General features: G+C 33.8%; 1 protein-coding gene across 1 annotated transcript in view; it reads left to right on the forward strand.

Moving 5' to 3' along the window:
• MTBP (MDM2 binding protein) overlaps nucleotides 1-26667 on the forward strand; it is a 73936-nt gene that overhangs the window by 2185 nt on the left and 45084 nt on the right. The window contains exons 3-11 of the mRNA XM_060127701.1: nucleotides 2208-2281; nucleotides 2377-2528; nucleotides 4166-4224; nucleotides 6179-6323; nucleotides 7337-7454; nucleotides 9325-9459; nucleotides 11506-11600; nucleotides 12417-12489; nucleotides 16878-16995. Coding sequence (XP_059983684.1) covers nucleotides 2208-2281; nucleotides 2377-2528; nucleotides 4166-4224; nucleotides 6179-6323; nucleotides 7337-7454; nucleotides 9325-9459; nucleotides 11506-11600; nucleotides 12417-12489; nucleotides 16878-16995 — 969 coding nt within the window. The remainder of the gene's footprint in view (nucleotides 1-2207; nucleotides 2282-2376; nucleotides 2529-4165; nucleotides 4225-6178; nucleotides 6324-7336; nucleotides 7455-9324; nucleotides 9460-11505; nucleotides 11601-12416; nucleotides 12490-16877; nucleotides 16996-26667) is intronic.

Below are 26667 nucleotides of genomic sequence, written 5' to 3' on the forward strand. Positions count from 1 at the left end.
AAGGAAGTTTCTGGAGATGTCAGGGAGAGTGTGCTTGTTTTGATACCTTTATAGTTCTCATGACTGTACAATCTGTTCCTTTCTCTTTCATCAGAGAACCTGTCTCTTGGGTTTCAACTGTCACCTTTGGGAAATTATTTCTAGTATCTATATGCTACCTTAGCCAGTTTGCCAAGTGCTGGTAATACTCATTAATTTTTCAAGTTGGTATAATTTAAGTCAGTACTAGTATTGCAAGAAAGATTTTGATGGACTATGACATGTTCAATTAAGAACATGTGATTAGTTGCCTGTAAGATTGCAAAGTGAAAATATTTTGTAGAAGTTGGATACATGTGTCTGGAACTCCAAAGGAGAGTGAAGCTGGAGAAACAGATTATAGAATCATCAACATATAGATGTCAGTTCAAGCCATGAGAAAGGATGGGATTGTTTTGGATAGTGAGAATAGCAGAAAATCTTGAAATGAATCCCAGTATTTAAAGGAATGAGAAGGAGCAGCGGGAAAGATAGGTTCCACAGAAAGCAAGTGTTTTCAGGAGAAAGTAGTCAAATGTGTCATTTTCAATTCCTTTCTTAGTCTTACGTTGAGAGGTCAAGTACCAACAGGACTAAAAACTGTTAAATTTAGAAACACATTAGTCATTGGTGACTTTGGTAAGTGTAGTTTCAGTGGCATGTTGGAGACAGAAGAACAGATTAAATTGGATTAGAAGGGGAATAGAAAAGGTAAACAGGAAATAGAGACAGTCAAGTGTAGATAGTGCTTTTAGAAAGTTTATCTTCCTGAAGAGTAAAGAAAGAGATATAGTAGTAACTGGAAAAGGTAGGTGAATTTAAAAGTGATTAAAAAAATAATTTGAAAAATACTTGTGCATATTTAAATGCTAATGGGAAGGAAATGACAGAGAAGGAGAGATTGAAGATGCAGGAAAGTCAGTGGCCTGGGGTCCCGGCAGAAGTCTGAGGGATAACCTTGATCAGAAGGGTAGTGCCTCTTACATGTAACAGGGATGAATGAGGAAAGACCTAATGGGAATGCAGGAAGGGCAATATGTTTGCTGACAGGATGTTATGGGAGTTATAATGGCTTCTGTTTTCTTTATTTTTTTATGTTTAATTTTTTAAATAAATTTATTTATTTATTTTTGGCTATGTTGGGTCTTCGTTGCTGTGCATGCGCTTTCTCTAGTTGCGATGAACAGGGGCTACTCTTTGTTGTCGTGCACGGGCTTCTCATTGCAGTGGCTTCTCTTGTTGCAGAGCGCGGGCTCTGGGCCCGTAGGCTTCAGTAGTTGCAGCACGTGGGCTCAGTGGTTGCAGCACAGGGGCCCTAGAGTTCGCGGGCTTCAGTGGTTATGGCACGTGTGCTCAGTAGCTGTGGCTCGTGGGCTCTCGAGTGCAGGCTCAGTAGTTGTGGTGCATGGGCTTAGTTGCTCTGTGGCATGTGGGAACTTCCCAGACCAGGGCTCGAACCTGTGTCCCCTGCATTGACAGACGTATTCTTAACCACTGCACCAGCAGGAAAGCCCGGCTTCTATTTTCTTAAGGAAGTAGGAGGTAAAGTCTTCTGAGATTTTGGCAGTAACTGGTAATAGGCACTTAGCATCATTCTTAGCTTCCATGAGTTCGGCTAAGTTATCACATTTCTCCTTCTCCCTCCTTTGAATACAATTTCTGTAGCTCTAAATTCTTCATTGCTCTTTTGATTCACACCCTGGGGTGACCCTTAATTTTGTGTCTTCATGTAATATTCCAGCCTCCAAGAAGAGCATCTTCTTTATCTCTAGGCTGAAGTTACTCTTTAACTCCTCTCTCTTTGGCAAGGCTGAACCAAACCTTCATGGTCTTTGAGGAGGGAACCATTTTCCTTAAAATGACTTGCACGGTTTTGTATTACTCAAGAGTAATCGAGTGGGTGTATTTTTCAACATCTTTATAGTAGATTTTAGTGTTTGACATGATGATTAATATAATGATGTAGATTTTGAATTGTGATGAACTAAAGCAGAGTATTCATAGCGAGTGAATAATTTTGCTCTTTAGGCAGCTTCTCCTGTTTGGATTTTTAGCAGAGATTTTTAAAAATCTATATTATATATATATATATATATATTAAAATTACATAACTCTCTAAGTATGTATGCTATAACATCTGCTTATTTGTGGTATGCCTTTCTTCTAATAAGTATGATTTTGTTTTCAAGGCTGTTTGGTAGGCGGTATACCAGGTTCCAGGAAGTGGTTCTTTGCAGTGCAGGCAATATGTGGATTTTATCAGGTAATATAAATAAGAAAATAGTCACTAGTGAATGTCTTTGTTAATATAAATAATTCCATGAACCCATTATTTAATGCAATCTTTTGCTATATTAGTTTTGTAGTTCTGACTGGGAAGAGATACATTTTGGTGTGGAAAAAGATGAAATTGAAGATGTTCTTCAAAGAAATATCGAAGAATGTTTGAGTGCTGTTGAGTGTTTTGAGGAAGAAGATAGCAATAGCAGGGAATCATTATCCTTGGCTGAGTATGCTTATGTACTTTCTATCATGTCTTTAAAATATTTGACATTAAATAGTATTTTAGCCGTGAGAGTAAAGATTTGATGTTAGCAGCTATAGTGAGGGAATTTTACATAATTCAAATTTTCAACTCTTTGTTTTGGAAGACAGGCAATTTGGGCCTTTTATTTGAATAAAATTCTTTAAAATGCACAAACTGGTATCTGAAAATGTTTAGCTTCTTAAGCTTGCATAATTTCAGGAATCATAAAAATTGATATTTTTATTAATATGTCACTTTCTTGAAGCAAACTTCTGCCTGATGTTATATTTCAAGAGCTTGAATAGAAACTTTATTTAAGGTTATAACTGGCATTCAAACCACAGTATCATTTTCATTTTGCTGTTTGAGACTGAAATATATGATTTCTTCAATTTATATGTATCTTCAGCATTTCAGGCACCTTTAAAATCCATAGTTTCTGAGGTGTATGTAGATGACTGAATTCACTTTTAGGTTTTTTGAATTGTGATACAGTATATAAGATGATCCAGGTGATGTGAGTTTTGATAATTTTTTTTCTTCATGAAATATACCATCTCTGAACCATAATTCATTCTTGTCATTTCAGTCTTCTGTAATACTTCATTACAAAAAACTCCTTTGTTTATTTTAATATTCACATATTATGCTTCTATAAATTGCTGCAGATTTTCAAATTGTGTTTTCCTGTTTTCAAATCATATTTGTTTATACTGATTAATGAAGGGAGACACTGTAGAACCATAGAAAGGGCATTGTAACAGAGGCTAATAGAAGTGGTCTCTAGTTATATAATCTTGGGCCAGTCACTTAACTTCTCTGGTGCTTTATTTTCTCATCTGTAAAGTGTTGAGATCCTTTTAGATGATTTCTAAGATGCCTTCTAGCCTTAGGGCTCTTACCATTCCATATGTTTTCTCACCACTATTAGCAGATGACAAGTATAAAAGTGATTATTTCTAGTAAGTGACCTAATAATTATTTCCACAAGAGGGAGCTTGAAAACTATACTTTACCGTAAGGCGCCTTAAGTTTTTTAGACAATGGTGAGTTTATAATAAAGGATTTAAATACCTTTATGTTATATAATAAACTATCTTGAGAAAAAAAATTCATCATATGGGTAAAATGAATAGATTTTAAAGAATTGGAGGAGAGTATCATATTTTCCTGTCAGGGCTGTTATGTGCCATTCAGAGAAAAGCAGTAGCCTTCTTTATTAAATACTTAGTAATACCTTACTTTTAAGGTTCAGAAAAATGGTCTATTAGTTATGATTTATATTTAATATACTAGATATAATTTAGGGAGGGCTTTTTTCCCCTTTTTTGTTAATGCTGTTTGTTTGTTTTGGGGGTGTGGCTAAGAACTTGGACTCGGGGTAATCCTAGCTTCCACAACTACAGCTTATGTGGACTTTAGGTGAATCATTTAAAGTGAGGATAAAAATAGTATTATAGTAGTGCCTCATGGGATTGTCATGAGGATCAAATGAGATAATGCTGAATGCTAAGTATTTAATAGTGTATGGCACATAGATCCATTTAATTAATATTACCTATTATGATTATATGTAATGTGTGTATATATATTTTTTCCTAACCTACTGTTTTATTTTAGCCTATATGAAGAATCTGCAGAAAATTTGCATCAGTTATCAGACAAACTTCCTGCTCCTGGTAATATTTTATGACTACTTTCATTTGTACCTTATCTTACACTTTCTGTGAATGAGTGATAAATTCATTCTTTATGCTCGTGTTCTCACTTCTAACTTTGAAATGAAAAATAATTTTCTATATGAAGTTGTTAAAAAACATACTCTACTACTTTAATAAAGTACCTTGTTGAGACATCACAATTTTCTTAATTGTTTTCATTTACTTAGACAAAAATTAGACCTTAAGAAATTACTCATCTGTTTCCTTCTTCAGTTATTACTGAAGAAGCAGCTTTGCACTGTATATACCATTGTTTTCCACAATGTTCTATAGAACTCTACTCCCATGAGCAAATCCTGGAAAAAGAAGTTCTTTAACCTAGATCATTTGGATAACATACTTTTATGGTGTGAAGTCACTATACATATTATCAAATAGAAAGTCATGCAGTAAAAGAAGCCCTTGACTCAGCATTTTTTTACACAATCCATTTTTTTCCTATAATAGAAAGCATATTTTATGAAATACTGCATCATACTATTCTTAAAACTGTATTTTGTCTTAAATTAATCTTCCTTTGTTTGAATCAAGTAGCTGATTCATCTAAAGCTTGGTACGCTTTGGCATCCACAAATACTTTTGAATACTTTTCTGAATATTTTCATTATTGGAGGTCATTTATTAGGCAGATGGTTGTTGTGTCTGTTATGTCAGGCGTTGTACTAGGAGCTGAGTATACAATGATGAGTAAAGCATATGTGATTATCATAAAGGACTTTATAGCTCACAGTCTAATCCTTATATTCAAGATTATATTTTAGTATAAAAGATCCTATATGGAAGATAACTGAATACATTGATAAACAAACGTGTCAGATTTTTATATGAAGTTCAAAATATGGAATGTACAGTTGCTATTTTGGCAAATTGGAATACTTTCATTATCAAACTTTTATTTGGTTTCTGTTTCATTTTGATTTTTCTGGTCCTTCAGTAAAATTTATCATTTTATAAAATTTAAAGTTTCATGAAGTTAACCTTCTTTCTCAGGAACCAATGATGTTGTCAGTATAATTGAGTTTTCTGAGTGCTTTATTGTTCTTTAAAAAGAGAAATAATTTATTTGAACATTACAGTTTTATACTAATTCATTCCCTTTTATATAACAAAATAAAGTATAGCAGAACAATGAATTGCACAGGTTTTTTCCCTCTGTTCAGTACAACAATAGCATTGGTGATCTCAAGAGCAATGTATAATTAACCACTGGCACATAATTGGCAAGTAATTATGATATAGTTCATTGTTTTTCTGGCATATGCTAGCTATTTCAAGATAACATGGCTTTAAGTCAAATGTGAACATTTAAAAATTTTGAACTCCTGAAGATGTATATTGTTTTGAAGAATTTCAGCAATTAAAGTTAAAATCCGTCTTCATCTTCTAAATAAATGTAAAATTCAGTTGTTCAAGGTACTGTTTTGAGACATTTCAGATCTAACATCTATTTTTTAAATTTATTTTTATTTATTTATGTTTTGAACTTATTTATTTTATGTATGTATTTTTTTGGCTGCACTGGGTCTTCATTGCTGTGCATGGGCTTTCTCTAGTTGCGGCTAGCGGGGGCTACTCTTGGTTGCAGTGTGCGGACTTCTCACTGCGGTGGCCTCTCTCATTGCGGAGCACGGGCTCTAGGCGCGTGGGCTTCAGTAGTTGTGGCTCACGGGCTCTAGAATGCAGGCTCAGTAGTTGTGGCATACGGGCCTAGCTGCTCCATGGCATGTGGGATCTTCCCAGACCTGGGCTCGAACCCGCGTCCCCTGCATCGGCAGGCGGACTCCCAACCACTGCGCCACCAGGGAAGCCCCCAGATCTAACATCTTTAAAAAATTATAGTTAATCAACTATGCTCCAATATAAAATAAAAATGTTTTTAAAAAATTACAAAAATGCCTTTATCTCTTTCTAGGTAGAGCAATGATAGATATAATACTGTTGCCTTCTGACAAAGATCCACCTAAATTGAGAGACTGTTTGCCTACTGTAGGAGCATTAAAACATTTGAAGGAATGGTATTCAGCAAAAATTACCATAGCAGGAAATCATTGTGAAACGTAAGCTTCTTTGTTCATACTTGACCACTATCTGTGTTGTCCGCTTTTACAATTAACTTGCTACCCTGTTTTTAATAGACCCAGCCTTTGAAGATTTTTTAAAATGTGACAAGATAGTTTTATGTCATACTGTGATTAGAGATTTATCTGTTGAGAAGAACCTACATTTTTCTTATTTCATACTTTATATTTCTGAGAAGTTTTAAGTTTTTAATAACTGTTGTTGATGCTTTCTTACAACTATTATTGAGCATTAATTCTCCAAACACATTATGTGTTTTTAAATAGGTTTGTATTGTCCAGTGAACACCATGATAAATACCATGGATACATGGATACACCAGATTTATAATGTCATATTTGTTTTTTGTTTTATGTGCAATGTAGAAATAAATATATACTGTTGTGTTTTATGACATTTTAGTAAGGATCAACTGTGTATTACAGTTTTGATCCTTAAATGAGTATTAGATTTGTTAACTTCATGATTTTCTTCACTCAGCAGTTGTTTATTGAGCACTATCTTTATGCCAGGCACAGCAATATATACTGATAATAAGAAAGTGAGATTTGATCTTTTTCATTGAAATACAGGGAGGAACAGGAATGCAAATAGTCATGATAGTCTGTGATAAGTGCTATTATGAAATTCCATACAGAACTGTGTGGGAACAATTGAGGAGAGCAGTTCTCCTTTTGAAGATAAGAATTCATTCAATCTGTGTATATGTGTGTATATCTGATGTTAAAATTAATAAATAATAATAGGAAAATCTGTTCATCTGTAGTATTAAGGGTAATTACTCATAATTCAGGGGGATGTTGAGATTAAATGAACACACGATAGCAACTTCTTCAGAGACTGACTTAATGAATGTTCTATAATATTAGTTGATAAAAGCAGCAATATAAACTTTGCATTTTTGCCTGTTTGGCTTGTAGCTAACTATAACCATTAAATCTAAGTCAAATTTAAAACCCTATATTTAATTATCATAAACTTTTATTTATAGAAGTTGTCAGAAAATTGCCGAATACCTTTCTGCTAATATTGTGTCTTTACAAGATCTCAGAAATGCTATTGATTCAAAGGAGTTATGGAGGGGAAAGATTCGGATATGGGAAAGGAAGGTAAGTGGATTTCTGTTATCACAGTTTGCAAAGCAGGCCTTTCGACCTTATTTACAACACAGATAGTTTAAATGAATCCTAATGAAAAGGTACCATATAAAGATGTTCTAGAAAAGCACTATCTAAATAGAACTTTCTTCATTAATGGAAATGTTCTGAATTTATCCTTATACAATAGTCCACTGGCTTCATGTTGCTACTAGCACTTTATACTTGACTACTTCAAACACAGAACTGAATCTTTTACTATATTTTACTTTAATTAATTTAAATTTAAATAGTGACTGTGATTGTTTTGGGCACTGCAGTTCTAGAATGTAACATTCTTTTAAAGCAGAATTTAACATTAGTTGAGTTCATGTTTATCCAAGCTGCTTTAGTTCATTGCATATGTAAACTCCTGGAAAACTGCTTAGAACATGTTTTCTTACCTATGATACCACCTTAAGTGATCAGTGCTTTCTACTAACCAGCTGATTTTGAACAATTTTTTTTTTAACCTTACTAGACCCCAGATTTCTCAACTATAAGATGAGAATATTAGATTAAACCCCGCTAATGTTAAATTTCTATGAGGCTCCAATTCTATTTTGCGATCCCTTACCGTGAATGAATATGTTTGGTGGTTTTTATAAGCTGTGTCCATGTTGAAATCAGTGTTCCTGGTATTTTATGTGTTTCTGTCTATAGGCAAAACTAAAAGAAAGTTTCTTAATGTTTGTTTAGTATGGGAGCACGAGTAGATCGTTGTGTTCCTATAAAGATTTATTGTACTAATTACTAGACTTTTTGTTTCCTTTTCAATTCACTCTTAATTATAGTTTAATAAAACTTCTAATAAGACAACAGGAATTAATGTGGCTGGGCCCTTCTTGTTGATTTGCACGCCAGCTCTTCTTTATCTCGGGGAAGTTAAATCTGCAGATAAATCTTCTTTGCAAGTGGTTTTAGTGTAAACAAGTCATATAGCCTACAAGAAGAATGCAGGATACAATTAGCTAGGAGAATTACTTTTGTATACATTTTTTGAAATTGCATGTCTACATACAGACAGATAATGGCAGGGTTCTGTGATTCTTTTATTCTTTTATGGATAAGAAATTAAATGTCCATATCTCCCCAGGCTGCATTTAAAACTTGAAATCACTTTTTTTGGTGGAGAATAGCTTTTAGCCTAGGGGCATTATAGTGATTAAGGACATAGATTCTAGAGTTAAGATTGCCTGCATTCAAATCCTAATTCTGTTTCTTGCTAGTTTTATGTGAAATGTTAGATAATATTTAGCCTCTTGGTGCCACAGTTATCTTTATCTGTAAGACAGGTATAATAGTAGTTCCTAACTCAGATTTTTATGAGGTTTAAATTATTTAAAGCACAAAGTAACCATTCAGTAAGTGTTACCTATCATTGTCATTACCATTACTGTTAGTACCCCTATTATTACTACTTCTGCAGGAATTGATCTTTTTATCAACAACTTATATTGAAAGCAAACTATGTGTGAGGCACTAAGGATCTAGTGGTGAATGAGACGAGCAAGTTCTATTTTTGCAGAACTTAAGACAGTAGGAAGCAGGTACTGAACAGCTATATGTAAAGGGGGTTGCTTTGTTCTCTGGTTGCGGAGAATGGGCTTAGTATCCTCTTGTGGGCTAGTGAAAGGCCAAGGAGAGCTTTTCATGAAAAATTCATGTGAAAGTTGAAATGCGAATGATATGTACATAAATGGAAGAACTGCATTTTGAACTGAGGATCAAAAATAAATTTACATATGGTTTTCCTCTCAACTTTTACATTGCAATAAGATGTATTAATCTTTGTAACTTAATTCATGATGCCTGTAACTGTGTTCTCTTCGTTTCTTTTCAGTTTGGATGTGAAATTAGTTTTCCTGAATTTTGTTTAAAGGGAGTCACACCTAAGAATTTTAGTACATCTAATTTAAAAACTTGCTTTCTTGACAAAAAGATAATACCATCAAAGGCTAAGAGTATTTTGCCAAAGGTAATCTGTGTTTAATTGTTTTTGCCATCATCTATTCATGAATATTTTATAAGATATGTTTGAATCTTTAATTAACATTACTAATATATGTGCTTAAGTGTGCTCACTTGCATAACTTTTACTATAATTATAATTAAGTGCTTAAATTATACTGTATTATCGGTATTGAATGTTGGCAAAACTATCATTGTTTTAAATTGTTTTCAAAATGGAACGATCCTAACTTTAGATCAGTATAGGCCTGAAACCACTTATTTTTATTTTTTATTTTTTTGCGGTACGTGGGCCTCTCACTGTTGTGGCCTCTCTCCTTGCGGAGCACAGGCTCCGGACGCGCAGGCTCGGCGGCCATGGCTCACGGGCCCAGCCACTCCGCGGCATGTGGGATCTTCCCGGACCGGGTCACGAACCCGTGTCCCCTGCATCGGCAGGCGGACTCTCAACCACTGTGCCACCAGGGAAGCCCCTGAAACCACTTTTGATTTGAACTTTACCATGTGATCTTTCTAAGACTCAGTTTGAAGGGCGTATGATACAGTGGAAAGAGAACAGGCTTTGATGTTAGGTAGACCTCGGTTTGAAACCTGACTTTGTCACCTATGAGGTATTGTCACCTTGGGTAGATTGATTAATTCATTTATGAAATGGAGATAGTAATAAACACTTATCTTACAAAATTATGAGGGTTAAATGAAGTAAGAGATTAGCATCTGATATAGTACCTGACATTTGTTTCATTTACAGTTTAAGAGGTATTGATTCTTGTCCCATGTCTCCATAGATTTATTCTTAAAATGCAAGTAATTATAAAGTATAATAATTAAGAGGGGTTTGGTTCGCTTTTTTTTTTCACATTGGACAAATAATATAAGAAGAAATATTTATATAGAAGCACTTTAGAAATTCACTTTGAAGGATGCATTTCAAGAATGCACAAAACATAGTGGTCATGAAGTTGCAAGGATGTCAGATTGATGGGTAATATTTTCTGATCAAAGGGTGGTACAAAAGACATATTTCTGATGTTGACACATTTCCTAATAGTTCAGAATTACTTACTTTAAGTAACTTACCATGACCATCTTTCACAGGAATATTAAATTCTTTTCTAAAGATTATAATCATAAGATTGATGACCTCAACTTTTCTTCTTTGGTAGTACACCATTCAAGTATGAATAATGTGTCTGATTTTTGCTGCTATTGAGAGAAATTTAGGGTTCAGCGTCTTAAATAAATGTAAGCCTCTCTATGCATAAACAAATACATGCATACATACATATATATAAATACACACTAGGTGTGTTATGTATTTATGTGTACATACACATACATACACATAATCATATATGATGAAATTACTCAGCTTTCTGCAAGTTTAAAACTTTGTGTGTTTGAAGATGTGTTTGCTTTTCTTTGCCCTTTTTTTGAAGCACTCTAGCCCCAACTCTTGAATTACCTTCTTCACTAGCTCACTCGTAGTTTAGTTTTAGACTCTATCCAAAGAAATACTGAATTTTATTTCTCTGAGTGGAGCTTTCTTTGTTAATTAGTATTCTTGTTTTACTAGTTCTCTCTTTAATTACTTTAGTATTTCCTCCAAGGACTTTGTTTTGTTTTTTGTTTTTTTTTTTTAATCTCAGCATACCAAAGTTCATCCTGGAGTGTCTTTTCTTTCTCTTTCTCAGTTTCGCAGACCCTCTTCAACATCCTAGCCTCCTGGCTTATCTGTCTGTCTTCCTAGAGATAAACAGGAAAAGTTGAGAACTCTTGTCCTCTGTTGCTTGCCTCTTTCTATACTCATTTTCCTCCTGTTAAAACTCTTTCCAGTTAGTAAGAAATCTCCATATCTCTCCACTCGGAAAGGTAGAATTGATATGGAAGAAATTCTTATCTTTGGTAGAGAATTAAGTGTTTGTCTTGCATAATATGTAAATATGTGCTTTTTAAGACCCATTTTAAAGATTTAAACCCTGATCACTAATTTGTTCACTTTCATTTTATTTATAGTATTTAAAGTCTTACATAATTTTAATTTCTTTTTTAGGTTTTTCATTATTATGGCCCTGCTTTAGAATTTGTGCAGATGATAAAATTATCAGACCTACCTTCCTGCTATATGTCAGACATTGAATTTGAGTTGTATCCTTTTCATTTACATGTTCATTATAGATCACAATTTTTCTGTGTCAAGTAAGACTGTTTCCTGGTACCACCACATTTAAATATTTGCCCATACTTTTGTTGTTGTTTTTCTTTTTTATAATATCAGTATACTTTTCATTGCCATTGCTTTAAGAGAAATTCTACAACTTGCAAAAAAAGAATACTCCTTCAGGCATGATATTTATGCCTCTAGAATAGGCAGAAGACTTCCTGAAATTATTACTCATTGCTTATGGGGTAGGTAAGAGGGAGAAATGTTAGGGATCTGTGAAGAAAAACAAAATAATTTATATACTATTGGAATGTTCAGATGTTTCTCTTGCCATTGGCAGGATAGATACAAGTGCCAGTCCACTGTATCTTTTTAAATACTTAAGTAAATAAGAATGCTATCACATATGTCTGTAAATATTCAACATATTTTAAGAAAATATATCTAAGAAGTTTTAGGAACAGATCTAAGAACAATATTTTATATAAAAAGAATTTGTTGTTGGCCAGAAGTGAAACCCTAGTACAGTGTTCTTGAATTTTTATTCAGAAGCTCCAGTTTGTACAAATCTCTGGTTCTAATAGTTTAGAGTAATGCTATTTATAGTATCACTGTTTCTTGATGTATTTTCAGAATCAGAAAAATAATTGTCCTTGGAAAGGAGTAATTGTGAGTTCCCACAGTTAAAAATTTTGATCTGTGAATTTAAGCACCTTGTGAATTGGAGAATCAAACTTATTTTAGGGAGTTGAATTATTTGACAATTACCATTTCATCATTTCTTTAACTCCTTAGTGCAGAGGACTGACAGAAAACAATACCAAACAGAATTCCAAGCTGCTGTTGGAGCAGGTTTCTTCCCTGTGTGGCAAGGTATAGAAGGTGTTTTTTTGTTTTGTTTTTGTTTTGTTTTTAACTTAACATTTACAGACGTGTGAGAAAAGGGAATGTATTTTTTAAAATCTGTTTCTGTGTGATGGTTTGGTTTCTTTAACTTAACATAAGGTTTTGGTCCTAATTCATCTTAAGATACTTTGGACTTTTCATAATAACCCCAAAGTCTTCTGCAGACATGAAGTGATGTTTTTTTTTTTTAGAAGAGATTTTCAAAAATAAGCTTCATGACGATAATTGCTTTTAGAACACATTAGATTATTGTTAACCTACCCCTTTCACATCTGATTTCAGTTCTGTGGCAAGATATGTATATGCTTGCATTATCTTTCTCATTGTAGGATGGGTAGGTGGAGGTGAGAAAAATGTCTCAAACTTCACTAAATTATCATTTGTAAGTTTTCAGTTCTTCTTTTTTAATTTTGGTGATGTTTAGAAGATTTTCAGCTATTTGACTAGTTTATATATATATATATATAAAACATATATAATGATATGGTAGAATTGGTATATTTAAAAAAATTTTTAACTACAACATAAAGAATTTTAAGTGGAATTATATAAAGTCAAGTACAGTTTTCAATAGGAAAAACTAAAATTTTCTTTCTGGTTATTTGCTCAACTACCTTGTTTCTATGAAAACAATTTTTAATGCACAAAATGTTCATTGGCAATATTTACATAACATTTTCTTATTATTTTAACAACAAGTACTCAATTATCAAATAGTCCTGCAGGGAGAAAAATGATTGCTATAATTATGGTTTCCCCATGGCACTATTAATCAAATCTTGGTTATAGTTCCCTTAGAAAATTGATGTAGTAAAGAAAATATGATTTTGGCCTTAAGATGCTTGGCTATATAATAACTTAAAATTTTGACTTGCAGCCTCAAAATTTTGACTTGCAGCCTCAAAATTTTGACTTGTAGCAGTGTATCAGAGTATTTATTTGATGAAATGGCCTTTAAAGGAACAGTCTGAAGATAACGTTAGCCTGTTTTTTCACCTCTGAAGTACCCAATGTGCTACATTTTGAAATTTAAAATTTCTTTTTTTGTTTATTCAACATTAGTTCTACTTTATGCATTGTATTAGATATTAGGGCTCCAATGATGGATTGTACAGATGAAGACTCTGCCCTCATGGAACTTACATTTTGGTAGGAAAAATAGAAAATAAGAGCTATGAAGAAAATAAGCAGGCTGAGATAGGGTAGTAGGGTGGATGGTGTACTTTAAACAGGCTAATAATATCGTACATCTCTACAGAAATTTGCACACAGAAGTCTTGTGAAGTGGTATAGTTAAAAAAAAAAAAAACAGAAGAAGAAAAAGCACTAAGAATAAAAACAAACAAACAAACAACTCTGTTCATATTTTAACCCAAGTAGCTAAATAGTTCACTATGTAACCCTATCCAGGAAATGAGAATGTCATTTATCATTAATCATCTCACCTATATTATCAAATAAGGGAGGGAGGGAATATGATATAGTAGAAGGTCTCAAGTAAAAGAACATGTACTTAAAAAACTTTGATTTAAGTCCTAGCTCTGCCACTCACTGGTTTATAGCTTTTTAAATTGTGAACTGGAAATAATAATTCCTGTTTTGCCTATTTCAAAAAGTTGTAATGAAAACCAAATTGGAATATATTTTATAAACTGTACAGTATGATACAAATGATGGTTGCTATCTAATTCTTGTCTTTGAAGTTTATGTGGCCCAAATGATAGACACACTTAAGTGAAACATTTTCCTGAAATTTATAAAGCACTAGATATCCTCTAGATATTTTGAAGTTATGATGAAATTTTTAGGAATTAGTTTTATAGGTAATGTTTCAAGTCAAAATCAGACATATACCTATAATTTAACTTGGGTATAAAATAATTCTTAACCCATCTAGATATTGAAGATAGGCAACTCTAATCCTAGAAGAAAGCTAAACTATTGATATCTATTAATATAGTATTTTCAATTGTTTTATTTTAAATTTGTTGTATTAGATTGTCCTTTTTATTGCTTCTCGGACAATGACTGAAATATTGGACTACACTTTATCAGTCGGGGACAAATAAATAGAACTTTAAATATATGTTCCTACTTTAATTCAGCAAAGGGATAACTTTTAGAAACATACATTATGTAATTTGGCTAAATCTCTAAATGTGAAGCAGTTCACTGTCCTTTTACACTGTGTCATAGTTAGTCTTTTACATTTTTGAAAAAAAAAATTGAATTCCACAGTCATTCCTTGAAATAATCCCAGTGCTTTATAACATGGTTTTCATTTATTTATTCAACTTTTCTTTTTGTTTTTTGGACTGCCTGCCAGTTGCTTGTTGCAACTGGAGAGAATACTGGAGAGAATAAAGTGGACAAGTTCCCTCCTTGGGAAGCTGTCAAAGTGCTTAAATTCTAGTGCTTTATGTGATCCTAAGTCAACTTTTGAGCTTAAAAAAGATGTTTGATTAGCCTCAGAATAAAAATAAAAGCCTTTTAGAGGAAAACTTATTTTATTAGATTAGAAAAGGCAAGATAGGGTTGTTATGTAATCATGATGTCTACTAATCACATGGACAGGGAATATTTTTATTAAAGAGGAGAATTTATAAGGCTAAAAACATGATTGCCATAGTGCCTGCTTGTTTGGGGGTTTGCCTGCTGAAAAGATTGAATCAAAGTTTTGAAACTTGGGTTTGAAATGTTATTTGGCTGTTAAATTTTGGAATAGAATGTTAACATAAAAGGATCATCCTCAAGTCTCTCAAAGTATATCTAATGATTAGTGTATGAGTGAGAACAAGTTATCAGAATCCAAGTTTGTTGTGAATGTAGTGTAAACTATTGACATAAATTTATTTTGTAGGGAATTATAGCTTATGGGATTTAGAAAAGTTTATTTTCATATTTGTAGCAAATGTTTAATCAAAAATAGGCTGTCTCAGAAATGTGGTCACTTCCTTTGCTGATGGGTCAGGACACATTTATGTCAGGCTATAAATTATGCAATGAACTGCATTTAGTATCTTTACATTGTTAAGCTGTAACTATAATTGTAACAGTTTTATAATTAAGCTATAATTGGGCCCTGATCTGGCATACTCACATTACAGCTTTGTCACCCTTTGGGCCAGACAGTTTTGTTATGCATTTTGGTCTAAGAAGTCTTACTTAAGCAAAAAGGAAGAACTAGGACTTAGTGTTTAGGAAATTAAATATATATCTTTTATAGTTAATGATTATTTTCCATTCCTAAATATTTTTATTTTTAATATCTAATGCTTGACTATGTAAAATACATTTGACTTAAAATAAAAAGGTTATGGCTATAATAATCAAGAAAAATAAGCATATTTAATTTTACCTTCCTTGTTTTACTCCCGATAGACTTATTTTCATATTCGTTAGTTAAGAATACGTAAGTAAAAATAATAAATAGCAACTAAAAGTATTAATTAACTTTGTGTCACATATCTCATGTAACCCTTCTATCTACATAGGACAGTTAAAAGTGATTTTTGCATTAGATTTGAGATTGATAGCAAATGCCTTGCCTAAATTTCCCCAAAAGTAAAAAAAAAAAAAACAACAAAAAATGTATTTATTGGGATGTGCTGATTTTGTAGCTTACATTTCTAAAATAACAGGCAAAATACAGCTTTCAAGGTTGCAGTTTGTTTTATTCAGTGCTTAACCAAACTGAGAATTTACCTAAATATATTATGGTGGGTTTGGGGGGACAAATATTTAACAAACATCTGTGTGCCCAGCACTGGGAATACAAGGATGAATAAGTTGAGTTTGCTCATCAATCAGTTAGAAGCTGCTGTATGTTTTCTGGCATATGATTCATGGTTTCTCTAAATTTTATACCTACTAGCATTAAATCTCTGATATCTAGCAACAAAAGTTTTGAAATTGCCTTTAGATTCTAATTTTGAAGCCAGACCAATAATCCATCCAGTCAAAAGTTTATAAAAGTATAACTCGGTATGACAAAATCTTTTGAGGATAGAATTCGTGACCTCTCATTGATTTGCAGATATACGAAGAAATTATGCCCACAACCTAAACTTAAACATTGTGAATACGGTTTTCAGAGACACATGACTCAGTGGAAGTAAAACGGATACCTGTAACTTTGAATCCTTTCTCTGTTTTCTGGCTTTTTTTTTTTTTGGTGGAGGTAGGGCAGTGTTCTTGTTTTTTTCTTTTTTTAGTTTTTATAGTGGAATTCTTGGGAAAGAATGTGACTAAATACGTGTTATGTAGGTGAAATATGAGTGGAAAATTGTCAGATGACGCTATTTTAGAGTTGATTTCATTGTGCACTCACTAAAAATATGTTCTGTTTTATCCAGGTTGGTGCTCTTTTTGTATTGCCATGTACCATTAGTAGCATACTTACTCCTCCTCCCAGCCAGCTCAGTTCAAGAAAATGGAAGGAATATATAGCTAGAAAGCCTAAGACAATCAGTGGTAAGTAGTAAATTTTTAAGTTTTAATGGTGCCACATAAATAATGTATTTATCAACTTTGAAATGGAGATAACATTTCTTTATGAGAAAATATATTATTACTACTGATTAAGAGGACCCGTATCATTTTAAGATGTTTTTCTTATCTAACAACCTACTGCAACAGAAAGTATATACAGCGTTATTCATTCATAAAATATCAGTGTTCTAAAGGCAGAAATTTTGGTTAATTAGATAGTTAATTATATTAAACATGGGTTTCTCAGAGACATTTCAGGAATAAAATTTATGGAAATAGATTAATTTATTATATGGTATATTAAAAAAACAAACTTGTGATTACAATTTTCTGTAGAATTTATTTAACAGCTTTTTATATGCTATGCAGTATTCTAAGTACTTTAGAAATCTTGATTCATTTAATTTTTATAATAACGTTATAAACTTAAAATAACCTTATAAACATTTAACAGATGAGGAAATTGGGACTTGGAGAAGTTACAGAGCTATTAACTGGCAGAAACAGGATGTGAACCAAGATTCTGCCAATTAATAGCTCTAACATCTCCAAGGATTTGAACCCAGGCACTCTGCTCTTAACCCCTGCACTGTGTTGCCTCTCTAATAATCTATTACATTCAAGATGTCATTAATTTCTATTATAAAATCAGATTATTTAAATCCAATCTCTAATACTTCATTAAGTAATTGCAGGTCAAAATGTTAGTTACTTGTCCAAAGTCACAGAGCTAAAGTGTGTTCCTTCGTACTTTGTTTCAGTGTTTTCAGTTTTAATTGGACGATGATTTGTTTAGTTTAATTCTGAGCTTATACTTAGTTTTTGTGACCTGTGATATTATGGGACTAAGAACTGGAATTGAAACGTATCTACCCAGATTGTAATCTCTAGAAGTACTCTAGAACCTTAGAATTCTGAGGAATACGATTTTAAAATCAGCGGTTTACACAGTACTTTATAGGAAATAGGTGAGATACTAAAATTCATTTTAGCAAGTGTTGAATTTGAAATGTAGATAATATCTATGTGGAAATTTAAAGTTAGTGTTTGAAGTTTAGATGTATATCTCTGGAGAGTGGTCAGGGCAGGAGATTTAGATTTTTAGTTTACCAGCTCTTTTGTTTATCTGTTTTACAGCAAATCACCCTAAAACTAAGTGGCTTAAAAGAACAAACACTTTGTTTGCTCATACTTCTGTGTTTGAGCTAGGTTCAGCTGGGCAGTTCTTCTGCCAGTCTTACCAGTGGTCACTGATATGTGGCTGCGCTGAACTTGTGGATTGTTTGGAGGATGGGCTCAGATGGGACGCAGGGACAGCTGTCTTTCTCTCTCCATGTAGTCTCAACGCCTTTTCCTTGCCACGTGCTTTTTTCTTGTAATCTCTGGAGCAGGTTAGCTGGAATTTTTTACATGGCTACTCAAGATTCCAAAATGAAGAAAAATTGAGGTGACAAGGACTTTTTAAGGCTTATTCCCAAAACTGGCCAAGTGTCACTTCTGCTGTATTCTTATTTAAAGCTACTCACAAGAATGGGCCAGATTCAAGAGGGAGGTGACTATACAAGGGTCTGAATACTGGGAAGCCCCCAGTGTAAAAGTCCACCGCGGGTGTATAAAGGTGATAGTGGAAACAGGAGTGGTTGGGAAAAAACACATAGACAACATAGCTAAAGAAGAGATCCAAGGATAGGACCTTTAGAAATACCTGAATTCAAGGTAAAGTGGAGGAAAAGTTAGAAAATGGTTTAGTAAATGGTAGTTGGAAGACCCTAAAGAGTTATAATCATTAACATCAATATCAAAATACTATTTATTGCATAATATAGAGTATTGTGCAAAGTGTGGGAAATAAAGGGAAGTCAAACTGGGTTCTTACACTTGAGGAATTGGAGGCATGGTCCTTTTCTTTGTAAAGTTTATAGTCAAGTGAAGAAGGCACTTTGAAAAATCATTATAAATCTCTTTATCCATCAGGGTGAAAGTAAAGTGGAGGATACTTTCAGAGTGTATGACCTAACGTAGCCTTAAGAATTCAGGAAGGCTTCCTGGAGGAAGAGACATAGTTAATGTAGTTTATTGCACTGCACTAATTCGTGAAGAAATGTGGCTTTAACCCTTCTCAGCTCACAGGGAATAAGTGTATACCTGGTGATTTTGGCAGATGCTAAAACAAAATCAGAAGTAGACTTACTGGGTGGCAGTAGAGTCAGTTTCACTATGCTACGTGAAATCACAGGATAATATCCATTTCTCAATATTACATAGGTTTACAACTTATTAACATGAATAGTAACATCTCTTAACTAAACTTGAGTGTATTCTGGACAACCCTTTATTTATTTTTCCTCTTGTAACTTTTTCTAAGATAATTTATTGATTTAGAATTTACTCTTAGTTTTTTTTTTCATGACTTTCATTGCAACTTTAAGAAAATACCTTATCATGAGGCTTGATTTGATTTTTTTTAATTATCACCTCTTAAAATTTGGGGATTAGTATTAGTAACTTCTGAATAATAATTAGACATATATCACATGACCATCTTCGAAGCCAAGTTGTTGATTAGGCCATATCATTAAGGGCTGATTAAGCTGACACTTTACAATCTTTTTTTTTTTTTTAATCTCAGAAGTAGAAACAATCAAATTGAACAGTTGATTATTAAGTTCTATTTTACCCATAACCCTTTCTGTAGGGGAAATTATTTATCCCATTGACAGAACTTCTTTTGTAAAGAGTAGTCAAGTTTTAGCTAGTGTAAGTTTTGATGCCTCTTACATAGGAAAACGTCTTATCCCATTCATAGTGCCACTACTAATGGCCTCTCTCACTACAAAATAAGGTATTAACTATCAGCCTCCTAAATCAAAACTCTGTTTCCCCATAACCTACTGAATCATGCCCAACTGTTCTTGGCTGTCGCCTTCCTTGTCCTCTATCCTCCAGACTAAACTTTGTACTGTTTCCTAAAACTATTCCCTGGTTTTACACCTTTATCATGTTGTTATTCATGCATTCACTCGGTCACGTTTCTATTCATGCTTTGTAGATACTATGAATCAGGTATGGTACTGCAATCTGGGGGTTGCTGGTGAGCAAGACAGACTTGGCTCATCCTCTTCTAGAATTTATCCTGTAACATAGAAAAGAGGCACTGAGGAGGGGCTGAAACAATCCCTAAGAGATATTACATAAATAAAACAAGGTGTGCAAACGTTATTATGCTACCTTTTGTGGTACAGATAACAGCTCAGATGTGTGAAGTAAGCATTTATATGTTTGTATATGCATGAAATACTCAGTTTTTCAACAGATATTTTTATTGAGCACCTACAGTATACTAGGCACTGTTTTACATGCTGGACCAGCAGTAAATTGAACAAAGAACTTGCTCTTGGGGAGCTTACATGTTAGTGGAGGTAACAGGTTTAGTTCTTGCCCCAGATAGGCATATGGCTGGGTCTCTCAGTTTCAGAAAACCTTTACTCCAAAGTCATTTTCTCATTCAGGACCTAATTTTTGCCATCCCATCTAAAATTGCAAATGGACTCTTTTCCTGACATCATCTCCATCTTCCCAGCTCTAATTTTTCTCCTTAGTGCTGATTACCATCTAATATACTAAATGTGTGTCCGTTTCTCTCACTAGAAGTGAGAAGAGACAAAGTGAAGTTTTTTTACTTTTATTCATTGCTTTATTCTCAGTGCCTGGAACAGTGCCTGACACTTAATAGGTACTCAAAAACATTTGTAAAATAATAAGTGAAATATGTAGTGTATTTCTAGTTAGTAATAACCGCTGTCTGGAAAAGTAAAGAAAGACTGAATGGACTGCAATGTGAACCAAAATTTGTGCTCCAGTTTTTATCAGTTGCTTAAGTTTAATGTTTCATCCCTTGATGAAATAAAGGGATGTATCAATGTATTATACATAGGACATATGTATTAGTTTGAACCTCTCTTTGTATATCAAAAATTGTTAAAATATCAGCAATTCATATGGTTTGACCTAAAATAGAAGAACAATGCCCAATTTTAAAGAATGATTTTTAAAAGTGTTTTGCAGTGAAATACCCAGAAAGTATTATGGTACTGGGAAAAGCGTAAAAGAACTATATGAACAAATGCAATTAACTAAACCTTATTACATTTCTGAAGAAAGGCTTCTATATTTAAAACTATATTGAAAAGCCAGTTGTATAATGAAAAGAGCCTGGCTCACCATATGTTCACAGAGATGTTTTATGAAATTGTCAAAAAATTGGATGTTGATCATTGCCTAATTTTATATAACAAATGAAAAAGCTAAGGTACAGAGAAATCAACAAATTTGTCTAAGGTCACAGGGTGAGATCAGAATTTCCACTCAAGTCTTTCTACCGGTCATCCATGATCATTTCATAATCCTGAGTTCTATTGTTGCCTCATTTTTTAAAAAATTGGAATTCTTTTGAAAGGAAACATTTTAAAGGTACTCGGCAAAAAAAATTATTAGCAAGGACTAATGAAGCATTTTGAATTGAGGAAGCAAGTGCCTTCTTCATACTCAAGTCAGTGTGATCGAAGTGTTTCAAAATAGTGAGCTGAAACTAAGGTTAAAATGACTCAGTGTAACTGATTTATAAATAATTTTGATCTTGAGAAAAGGTAAAGGACTTAGATAAAGATTTTGAAAGAGATTTCAGTGGCAGAGTCAAAGTATTCTTTCAGTCAGCAAATATTTATATTTATCGTGTGCCCGTCATGTTCAGGGCATTATTCTAGGTGCTGGGAATTCAGCAGTGAAAACAATCAGCCAACTTTACTGTATTAACTTTTATTAAACACACCACTCAAGAACATACTGGTTCTCTTCAAGCACATATGGAACATTCTTCAGGATAGACCATATATCTGTCAGGCTATTAAATGAGGCTCAATAAATTTAAAAGAATAGATATAATACACAGTATGTTCTCCAGTTACAGTGGAATTAAATTAGAAATAAACAACAGAAAGAAATCTGAGAACTCCTTTAAATACTTGGAAACTAAATTTTAAACACACTTCTAAATAGCACATAGGTGAAATTAAAAACATAGTTTTAACTGAATGAAAATAGAAACATATCAAATTTATGGAAAGCAGCTAATACAGTACTAAGAGTATTCTAAATGCTTATCTTAGAATGGAAGAAAGATTTAAAATCAGTAATTTAAACATCAACCTCAAGAAGCTAGAAGACTAAATCCAAGTGAAGTAGAAGGAAGGATATTAGACCAGACACCAATGAATAAAATACTGAGGACTATATCTAACAAGAAGTGCAAAACCTGTACACTGAAAACTACAAAACATCGCTGAGAGTAGTTGAAGAAGATATAAATAAGTAAATGGAGAAATATACTGTGTTCATAGATTAGAAAACTCAGTATTATTAAGATGGTCCTTCTCTCCAAACTGACCTAAAGAGTCAATCTAATCTCTAACAAAATTCAGGAGGACTTTTCATAGAAATTGACAAATGAATACTAGATTTATATGAAATTGCAAAGGATCTAGAATGGCCAAAACAATTTTGAAAAGGAAGAACAACTTTTGAGAACTTACACTGCCTGATTCACAACTTGCTATGAAGCCATAGTAATTAAGACAGTGTGGTGTTGGAGAATACACATATGTCAGTGGAACAGAATAGAGACAAAGATGCCAATGGGAAAAGGATAGTCCTTTTAACACAGTACTGGAATAATTGGAGGTCCGTATGTAAAAACTCAAAAATTACATATATATGTATATAAAATATGTAATTTTTAGACTTTTATCTTACATAAAAATTAACTCAAAATGAGTCATATACCCAAATGTAAGCACTAAAACTACAAAACCTCTATTAAAAAACATATATACCGAAAGGATGATCTGTAAAAAGAAAAAAAAATCTATAAATTCACCAAAATTTAAAAATACCTCCATTTTGAAATCTAAAGAAAAAAATCGTTTTGATGAACCTAGGGGCAGGACAGGAATAAAGACACAGACGTAGAGAATGGACTTGAGGACATGGGGAGGGGGAAGTGTAAGATGGGATGAAGTGAGAGAGTTGTATTGACATACATGCACTACCAAATGTAAAATAGGTAGCTAGTGGGAAGCAGCTGCATAGCACAGGGAGGTCAGCTCGGTGCTTTGTCACCACCTGGAGGGGTGGGATAGGGAGGGTGGGAGGGAGAGGCAAGAGGGAGGGGTTATGGGAATATATGTATACGTATAGCTGATTCACTTTGTTATACAGCAGAAACTAACACACCATTGTAAAGCAATTATACTCCAATAAAGATGTTAAAAAAAAATCTCCTTTTTGAAGAACTATTAAGAAAAAACTTTTAAAGGCTACTAAGAGAAAATAGTTTCAATCATATGTCTTACAATGGACAGGTATATAAAAAAAATTCTTACAACTCAGTAGTAAGGAGAAATTGCAATTAATAAGTGGGTAAGAGACTTGAATACACATTTCTCTAAAGATACATGAAGAGCTAAAAAAACACATGAAAGATACCCAACATCATTAATCTTTTGGGAAATGAAAACCACAATGTGATTCTATAATAACTGTCTAGAATGGATATTATTATTACTATTCTTTGCTGTACGCGGGCCTCTCACTGTTGTGGCCTCTCCCGTTGTGGAGCACAGGCTCCGGACACGCAGGCTCAGCGGCCATGGCTCACGGGCCCAGCCGCTCCGCAGCATGTGGGATCTTCCCAGACCGGGGCACGAACCCTGCATTGGCAGGCAGACTCTCAACCGCTGTGCCACCAGGGAAACCCTAGAATGGATATTATTAAAAACAGTGACTATCATATTTTGTTGAGGATGCAGAGAAACTGCAAGTCTCACACGTTGGTGGGGATGTAAAACGGTACAGCTACTATGGAAAACAGTCGGGCCATTAAACTTACACTTAACTCTGCAGCTCAGTTCTTCCATTTCTAGGTATTTATCCAGGAGAAATGAGAGCATATGTTCACACATGCTTGCAAGCAGCTGTTTATAAAAGCAATATTCATAATAACTAAGAATTGGAAACTATGCACATATCCGTCAACTGGTGAACAGATGAACATGGTTTGTTTCGTCCATATAATGGAATCCTTCTCAGCAGTAAAAAGACATGAAAAGTTTTGAGTATACCTAAATATTACTAAGTTTATAAAGTCAGGCTTAGAAGACTAGTACATGATTTTACTTACATGAAATTTCTAAAAAAGGCAGAAGGACCAGAAAGCAGATCAATAGATGCCTGAGGCCATGAGCAGGAAAGGAGATTGACTACAAAGAGATAATGGAAGCTTTCGAGACTGAATTATAATCATGGATAAACAATTGTATAATTTCCTTAAACTAATAAAACTTAGACTCTGACATGTGTATGTAAATTATACCTCATTAAAACTTTTTTTTTTTTGGCAAAAATCACCTGAAGGCTCTTAGACCTAAATGCAGAGTTTTGTTTCTATCCTAGTTCAGTAATTCTTAATACCAGCTCACATTAGAATAGCCTTGGCAGTTATCAAAAAAGAAAAAGTCAAGCTGGGCCCTACCTGAAAACAATTAAATGCAAATCTCTGGGGAGGATCAGGGCATCAGTAGTTTGTAAAAGCACCCAAGTGTTTCAAATGTGCACCCAGTATTGAGACCCTCTGCACTAGGCATGCTCTCTTCAACTCTAGGCTGGAGAGCCACTGTTTCTGAAAGTCCTTCAGATGCTTTGAGGCAGAAAAAGGTTTAAGGATAACTACTTTAGACCTTTAATTCCTTGGCTAGAAAATGAGGATAATATACTTGTTTAGTATATCTTGCAAACTTGTTAGACACTATTGGTAATGAAGGTAAACACTTTGTAAACTCTGCAATAGCTTTTTGTTATTCTGTCCTATCTTTTTTTTTTTTTTTTTTTTTTGCTGTACGCGGGCCTCTCACTGTTGTGGCCTCTCCCGTTGCGGAGCACAGGCTCCAGACGCGCAGGCCCAGCTGCCATGCCTCACGGGCCCAGCCGTTCCGCGGCATGTGGGATCCTCCCGGACCGGGGCACGAACCCGCGTCCCCTGCATCGGCAGGCAGACTCTCAACCACTGCGCCACCAGGGAAGCTCCCTATTCTGTCCTATCTTAAATCCTTTCTATGTCTGTGAAACAATAAAGGATCATTGTTGTTCATGATGGTGAGTAAGATCTTGAAATATCTTCTGAATAACTTCTTTATTCACTGTAGCTTTCATATTGTGTATTTTACTGTGTTTCAACTAAGAATACAATATTGTGTATTTTACTGTGTTTCATACAGTTTATGATCCTAATGTTATTTAATTGGTTGAAATAGTCATAGTGGAATCTATAAATCCTTCTACATTTTTGGAATCTTCTTAGTAGGAGGCTTCCAACACCTATTCCACAATACTATTATTTCTTAAACCATGTTAGATTCTTTCTAAAATTGAGCCCCAGGGCATTTTCTTGGAGAGTCTCAGTGGCAGTTTACGATTTATTTTTAAATTTACGATAAATTGTTCAAAGCTTAGTCTGATGAATAAGGTGGGGGATCAAGCTAGGCAATACATTTTTTGGAATTGCTTTATCAATGTAAAGTAATTAACATTTTTTTCTTGTGATTCCCTAGCTGACCTAAGGACCATTTCAAAAGTTGAGTCTAGAATTTACAGTGATGTAACTGTTGGAAAGTGTATAGCTTCCTAAAATGCCTACATTGAAGGCTAGATTTTATTTTATTGTTTAATTTTTGGCATAATTATCAAAATAATTGGGTATATTATTTAGTCGCTTCTTAAGAAATATATATAATACTCATCAATAATTTAGACTATTCACTTAACCAGAATATCCTGTTCCCCTAATCATCCTGGGATATTTTTCATTTTATAATATGGAATATTATTTCCTCTGTACATTAATATGATTTTGTTTTTATATTGTTGAACTGTTTTTTTTTAACATCTTTATTGGTGTATAATTGCTTTACAATGTTGTGTTAGTTTCTGCTGTATAACAAAGTGAATCAGCTATACGTATACATATATCCCCATATCCCCTCCCTCTTGCGCCTCCCTCCCACCCTCCCTATCTCACCCCTCTAGGTAGTCACAAAGCACCGAGCTGATATCCCTGTGCTATGCAGCTGCTTCCCACTAGCTATCTATTTTACATTTGGTAGTGTATATACATCAATGCTACTCTCTCACTTTGTCCCAGCTTACCCCTCTTCCTCCCCATTTCCTCACATCCATTCTCTGCATCTGTGTCTTTATTCCTGTCCTGCCCCTAGGTTCATCAGAACCATTTTTTTTTAATTCCATATATCTGCATTAGCATATGGTATTTGTTTTTCTCTTTCTGACTTACTTCACTCTGTATGACAGACTCTAGGTCCATCCACCTCACTACAAATAACTCAATTTCGTTTCTTTTTATGGCTGAGTAATATTCCATTGTATATATGTGGCACATCTTCTTTATCCATTCATCTGTTGGTGGACACTTAGGTTGCTTCCATGTTCTGGCTATTGTAAATAGTGCTGCAATGAACATTGTGGTACATGACTCTTTTTGAATTATGGTTTTCTCAGGGTATATGCCCAGTAGTGGTATTTTCTGGG

Source organism: Lagenorhynchus albirostris, chromosome 17 (assembly GCF_949774975.1).
Source record: "Lagenorhynchus albirostris chromosome 17, mLagAlb1.1, whole genome shotgun sequence".
NCBI lineage: Eukaryota > Metazoa > Chordata > Mammalia > Artiodactyla > Delphinidae > Lagenorhynchus > Lagenorhynchus albirostris.